Raw genomic sequence first — 7,740 nt, 5'->3', positions numbered from 1 at the left:
GCGGGGAAGACTGGAGTGAAAGAGAGATAAAAGGGCTGAGGGTGGGAATAAATCCAATGCACCATATACACATACAAAAAGGTCAAAACAATCAATAAAGGTCAGCTAATTAATAAAAAAAGAGAAATAAAAGGACAGAACAAAGAAAGAAAGAAAGAAAGAAAGAAAGGAAGAAAGAAAGAAAGAAAGAAAGAAAGAAAGAAAATGGTATTCTCAAACATCCCCAAATCTTAGCCTACACCTACTAATAAAGTTAAATTCTTAACAGTTTTCAACAGTACAACCAGATGACAACCTTCTCTATTTAAACTTTGACACATTTGGGATACCTAAGCAAATTGCCACTCTTATCCATGATGGACAAGACTCTTTGGCAAACCTCCTGGATCACCTTGACCTAGCCAGCTATGGACAGGGACATGAGAAGGTCACATGAGACAGAATGTGATGACACACACAGAATGAACACAGACCTGGAACATGTGCCCTTTAATTAGCAACCACACTGGAAAAAGACAAAAAAAAAAAAAATGTGACTAGTATGGATCAAGAGTCAGAAATGAGGAGGAGCACTGCTCTTCAAGTGGCCAAGCCCGGGAGACTGTCACTCTGAGCTGGGAGAGCCACAGCATTCCGTGTCTCATCATTATGTCTTTGCAGGCTGATTTTGACCAGGCCGCACAAGACATGAGGAAGCTGAAAAGCAGACCAGAAGATGAAGAACTCAAAGAACTCTATGGGCTCTACAAACAGTCCATCATTGGAGACATCAACATTGGTGCATGTCCTCCAATGCTAGATCTAAAGGGGAAGGCCAAGCGGGAAGCGTGGAACCTCCAAAAAGGGTTATCAAAGGAAGACACCATGTGTGCCTATGTTTCTAAAGAGAGACAGCTGATTGAGAAATATGGAATTTAGAATGTGATGGAGACATATCTCTTTTGGAAGCCTTCATTAGTAACTCTTTAAATAAGATCCTATTTTTTTCTATTAGCATGAATTATAATGCTTAGGACTATATCAAAATAGTTACCTGACTTTACTTGCTTGAGCAGGGTGACTTTTAAAAGTTCCTTTTCAAAAATTGTTTCGTAGTATGCATATGAACTTTAATAAATATATTTCTTTTTTGCAAAAAAAAAAAAAAACAGAAATGAGTCCACTGAAAGAGCGACCTCAAAACTAACACGAGGGTGCAGAAACTCCCTCCTTTTCTAAGTGAAGTAATAGACAATCAGATTCCACTCACATCTCTGTTTTAGTCTACTGTTCTCCTGCATGGTTACTATCCCAAAACTAAAGGGCAAATTCCAAAAATCAAAACGCCATGACGTAAAGCCAAGTCAGTACTTGGCCCCTTTGTTCTAGTGTTGACTTTCACCCTGAATCCATTCTCCTACTCTTCCTTTTCATCAAATGTCTACTGCATACAAATAAAAAATATAATAGACAAAGGCCAAAGACTTTTGCTTAGAACTACAGGAAAAAAAAGTTGAAGCTCACCCTTGGACTTGATCCAGCTTTCTGCCATCACAAAATTCTTTGTGAAAATAATAAAAATTTCCCTTTCATCTGCTTTCCAGTGTATTATGTCTGGATGTATTTGGAGAAACTTGATTTGGTTAGCATCTAGTGCCCAGCCACATCTCAATTCTTCAACTAATTTCCCAAGTTTTAAAATTAGAATAATAAAATAATAAACATAAGATATTTGAAACCTAAATTATTATTACAGTTCAGTTACTTATTTCCTCTATGGTCAAGATTTCAAAGAGTATAGCTATAATCATGAAACAAAAAAACAAAAGTCTTGGAGGAAGGAAGGGATAGTAAGTTCTTCATTTAAAGAAATACCTGTGTTATTTACATTAATTTAAAAAATCATGAGTGTGTTTTATTCATTTTACCACAGATATTCAACTCAAACATACAGAATATGAAAAAAATAACCCAGAACATTCAAGATTTGGTAGAAGTGTTTACTCTATTAGCAAATGCCATTTCCAAAGCTTCTTGATTGACCTGTTTTAAATGTATCAATCTACAAGATTTATCAGTTTATACTTTGGAAAGATTATACTAGAGATTTTTTTTACAAAATCACACAATAAAGCCAAATCCAATTTATTGAAATGTAGATGAGGGTAAAAATTGGAACTACCTTTCTTTTTAGTTATGAGAAAATCATGAGAAAAGAAGCAATTATGTCCTATGATACAGAGACATGAGGAAAGAAGCAATTATGTTCTATGATAGACATTCTTTGATGAAAGATCAGAGTATCAATCTGTGCCCTTTCCCTCTTCTAAGTTGTTTCTGTTGCTTCTTTCATCTTTCAAATACAAGAAAACTAACACTAGACCAGCGAAGACATTAATTTTGAAAGAAAAAAAGTTAACTACTAGGATGCATTCCAGCAATACTTAAGTATAAAAATCAGGAAGATTGTGAGATTAAAAAGTATATTATTATTTCTTAAAACTTGTGTTAGTTTCAGGTAGAAAAACACATGCCCCACAGCATTTCAAAATAAATACACTACACCTTCATAAACCTTTGATGTGACTGGGTGTGGCCATCGGGAGGAATGCCCAGTGCACGGCCTGCACCCAATGACCTGTGCTCCTAGAAACCATGTGACAGCAAAGACGTAGAACCATTGTGTTTACATCCTGAATTTATTTAAGCAAACCGAGTGTGTTGATAGGAAACCAATTCATCATAAGGCTTTACAAATACAGATAGAAGACACAAAATACCAAGACCCTGAACAGAGAATAGGTGAGAACACAGTTCTATGAAAGCCAGTCAAGATGCCTGTCTGTCATTTTCTACCTGGAATTGTTCAAGTAGCTTCAATACATACTAGTCTGATTTACATAAATGCTAATGATTTCGGTACCCTTGGAGGGATTGTGAGGGACTACAGTGCAATGCATGGCAGTCCAGGCTTCCTTTGTTATTTCAATACTGCTGTACATTATGAGGAGAAATAATGCCTTATCACATGTTTACTGTGACATCGATATAAGATGTGAACTCATTTGCATAGGTTAGTCCGTTGGACATCACAATGTCTCTCTAGTCCACCAAGGCTTAAGGTTCACAGTGTAGAGGAAAAAGACATGAATTAAAGCATTTGTACTAAAATATATTTTAATAGCTGGTGTTAACACTTGCATAACAAAAGACAAATTATACTAATAACCTTATATCATTCTGTGATCCCATTCCATGGGGGGGGGGAACATTTAATGCTTCTTTCAAAATCATTATGTTCCCAAAGTTAGTACAATTTTACAAATTAATCACAAACCACAACTGTGCATATTTCAAAGCAAACAGAAGCCAAACTACATCATTCAAATGTGTGTTTTTATCACAGGTCAAAAGCCAACAGTTCCACAAATACCATGCCAGTTACACACTTGTTGCTACTTCCAAAATGCTCAGCAATTCATTGTATAGACTCAAAGGAAGGATGCTGCGGTGCAGTGTTCTCTCTTTCCTTTAGAGGAAATCATCTTTAACCATCAATCATTGACGACAGTGAAGTGTGTGCTATGCAACCAGGATACAATATACCAGATACAATAAACATGGGGAGGTCCTGTAGATATACTGAAGTTACAGATGATTGGGTAGGACATTTTCCCAGAGAACCTTCCAGGCGTGAGAATGCTAGTGGTCTTATACATCCTGGAATGATGACCACAGAAGTTTTACACAACGTCTTGACTTTTTTGATCATCGGTTATAGACAGCTATTTGCCTGGAGAAGGATCCTAAGGGGCATGGAATACTTCAGAGAGACTTTCATTTTTAGCATCTTTAAATTAGTTTACATAGCTCCCTACTTAACTGAAGCTCTGTTACCATGTTGTATTACCCCATATAATGCAATGATAACTCAGATTATCAGTGCAATACAAGCCACATACATATTATCAGAGGCAAACAGTTAAAATATAATCAAGTCATAAAGTTCAATTATGCAGTGAATTCAGCCTCATAATATAACTAATCTATCTCACCATAAGTATTTTAAACCCCAAACCTAAACTTAATGCTTATATATCTCAACTATATATAAATCCACAAAAAAAACAACTTTTCAGAAAATTGAATAAGTCAGCATTTTCTAACATTATAAGCGTTTAGAAGGAAAATACAACCAGCTACCATCTGTAATATCTTTCTGTCAAGGGCATCCCACTTCTCACCACAAAAAAATATCAATTGTGTATCATAAAATATTGTTATAGAATATGCAGAAGCCTTGCTTGCTTGGTTCCCTTTCCAAGACCATAATGATAAACAAGCATAATCAAAAAGGCACCTATTTTTATATATCTATATTGTAACCTTAGTATAAACTATATCTACTGAATATAGAGTTGTATTATTAGAGATCACACATATTTTCTTTCTCATTTGACTGAAAGCATTCCACTGGAGGTGGATGAACCTGAAAAGGAGGTGTGTGTCACTTGCTCTCAATTGTGGAAAAGGTTTTCCCCTAATTCCTGGAGTGTTATAGACCCCCAGCACAGAGAGGATCTGTGACCAATAACTTTATCATCTTCAAGCAAAGGGCCTAGTGTCAAGAGAGAGACTAGACTAATCTCATCCGTTCCCTTACAAGATGCTTGTGGAAATTGTGCTTAGACATTCCTGGGTGCTGTGTGGAGGCTGGGAGACCTGGGAATATGCAGACCCTCAGAAAACCAGATCAAAGTTTTAAACTGGGCCGTGCTGCTGATGTGCAAGCAAAATGAAGACATGAAGTATTCATTTTGTCACAGGTTATAAAGAGAAAGCTTTCTAGAGAACAAGAAATGTTTTTTTTCCTTAAATCTACTACAAAAGCTTATAGTAAAAGCACTGTATTCAGTTGCTAAACTTTTCTCAAGAGGAATATGATCCAAATATATTTGTTTTCAGCATTTGAGAAGTGTATCAAGTGGCTTCTTGTGCTTCTGACAAGCTTGGAATCCATCAGACAGGAAGAGGTCCATGCTCTCTGTGCTTGGCATTTAGTCTCCCTTGACTCCAATTTCTAAGGGGCTTGTTTGTAAATTCTTCTATAGCTGTCAATGTTACATGTGACATACTGGCTGCCAAATTTCATGTGAGAGGGAGGCATATGGAAAGCGAAAAAGGTGCTAAGAATATAGTATTCTTTTTAAAAGATGCTGCAAAAGATGGCACCTGGCTATGACACATCTAGGTTCAATACATAACCTCAAAACCATGCCATCCATATATTGCTCTGCCTCAGTCTGTATGGAAAACAACTGCCCTTTGCAGAATCCAGATGACATCTTAATTCTGAAAGACTTGAAACAGAAATATCTTGCTATGCAAATATTATTCGAAGCTCAATATTTAGGAAGACTATTTCCTAAATATGTACTGACTCTCACATTCATCAAGTCTGACTTTGAAATTGATGAGTGGCAAAAACATGGACCATCGAGCAGCTACTTTGTGGGGACTAACAAATGTTAAGCATCATTTCAAAGTAGGCTTCTGTTGAGCTTCCTGCAGACATGCTATTATCAAAATCATATCTGCCCTGCATTCATCTTGACATTTTAATTAATGACTACTTTCTCTTTTAAAAAAGTCACAAACACACACACACACACACACACACACACACAGAGAGAGAGAGAGAGAGAGAGAGAGAGAGAGAGAGAGAGAGAGAGAGAGAGATGTCTGCCTGGAGAAGCATAAAAGATACATAATATAATTGAGCCAGCTTATCACCCTTGTTTTTAGTGTACAGATTTTTGCAAATTATTTGCAAGTGAAATTTATCTTTGTAGCTGTGTATTCAAGACATGAAAGCAGTTAGGAAGGTTAATCATGACTAGTTACTTAAATTACATAATATTAGATAAGCTATTTATTTATGAGTCTATAAAAAATCAACCTCTCCAGAAAAATCTCTAGTTATTTGCAGAATTTTCTTTTCCAGTTTTCTATCAGCGTCACAGAAATACAGCTTAGTGTAATAAAACTTTCCTTTAAGGCAAATCTAAGGAAACTAATGGTTTTCAAAAGTATGGACTCACTTTCCAAAGGTTTACATGAACCAACATTGGGCTTTGGCCTCATAAACACTTCATTCAAATAGTTTTCATTGTGGATGCTTTGTTTATTTCCTTGAACATATTGTGTAAAGTAGATATTCCCACAGTCCCAGTATCCTCTTACATTTTGTGACTTGACTCTCTTCAGACTCTGAGCCTACATGAATGCCACCAAGCTGCAAGTCATAGTAAGACGCACCATGGGAAAAACTGAGTTGCAGTAAATGTCAACATCCAGGGAACCTCAACTGCAGATTCCAGACGAGTTTAAGACACAATAGTGTGTGAGTCCTGCATATGCATCCAAAACAACACACTGGTTTCTTTCATAGTAGATTACCTATTAGATGCCCCCTCTCCAACAAAAAAACAAAAAAATCACTGATGATTTTTTTTTTATCTAACATGAAGATGACTTAGAAAAAAATAACAGGAATGAGGAAAGGAAGTCGTTTTATCAACATTTTTAGAGGCTAGATTTTCATCCTAGCATCTGAAGACTGATTGCCAAATTATAAGATCAGATTGTCTAATTGTGGAGCAAGCTTCTGCTGTTTTGTATTTTCAGTTTTCGGCCACTTTATAGTCCATTTCCTCTTACAGCAGATGATGTTCAATTCACTCCACTTTTAAATCAATGGTGGCATTAAGTGAGTGAAAACTATCCAGTAAATACATAAATCTCCTATTTACTAGAGTATATATGTAATTCCTAAGGAATGAGTCTTTCAAAACTAGAGTGTAATACAGCAAGAAAGCCTCAAGCAACTTTTTAAAATGTTTTCCAATGAGCGGGCAACTAGAAGGAAGGGCAGGGAGAGAGTGGCCATACGGTTGACTTTAATAACAAGGATGGGCAAGCAGCTGCCAGGTTATAGAAGCTCAAGCCCACAAGACATGCAACAGGATAGAGACTACTGGGGAAATAATACAGATGACATTGGACTTGTCCTTTGCAGAGAAGCTAGGAAGTTACCTGGTCCTGACATTCTGGGGACCTGAGCAGATGCTCTGCTCCACAGGATGTAAATAGAGATAGGCTACACCGTAGAACACATGAGAAATAACTAGCTCCTGCTCAGCCTAGGGAAAGGCTAGATTCCCTGCCGTCTCCCTAAGCCTACAGTCAATATGATTTTAACCAGACTTGTTCTACCACTGTTTTCATTTATTATATTAGGTGATTCTCACTTGAATTGAAAATTACCCAATGATTTAAAAGCTGAACAGTTTTTAAATTATTGGCTGTGTGGCTGGACTATGAGAATTAGTTATGGATGATTCCAAGTGACAGCTAAGAAGTTTCATACATTTGTTACATTTAAGGGACAATCAACATCTCTATTAAAGTCTACAAAAATACATTTCCCAGAAGGGTTGAATAGCCAATCGAATGAAACCACAAACACAATTAGCAGCACCAGGTCTCCAGACCTAATGGTTTTGTTTATAGGAATTACTATGGATGCTGCCATTTCCAGCCCGAATGTCAATTCCTTTTTTCTGGTACCTGTGTGTCTAATTGTCAAAGTAAGGATACGTCATTGTAAAATAATTGCCAAGTTATCTGAAAAGTATCATCTATCTTTTAAAAAGACTGAGTTTGGAATACATCAGAATAAAGCTGGGCAAGGAGAAAGAA

General features: G+C 36.6%; 1 protein-coding gene across 1 annotated transcript; it reads left to right on the top strand.

The window, feature by feature from the left end:
- The first annotated feature begins 648 nt into the window (after positions 1 to 648).
- Positions 649 to 918, top strand: LOC114618952 (acyl-CoA-binding domain-containing protein 7-like). The gene has a single exon (XM_028764784.1). It carries the CDS (start codon positions 649 to 651, stop codon positions 916 to 918), a length of 270 nt encoding a protein of 89 aa, XP_028620617.1.
- Positions 919 to 7,740: the final 6,822 nt, after the last annotated feature.

This window comes from Grammomys surdaster, unplaced genomic scaffold, assembly GCF_004785775.1.
Source record: "Grammomys surdaster isolate TR1022 unplaced genomic scaffold, NIH_TR_1.0 146, whole genome shotgun sequence".
Lineage (NCBI taxonomy): Eukaryota > Metazoa > Chordata > Mammalia > Rodentia > Muridae > Grammomys > Grammomys surdaster.
Note: the sequence above shows the minus strand (reverse complement) of the source record. Positions and strands in the feature narration are given on the sequence as shown.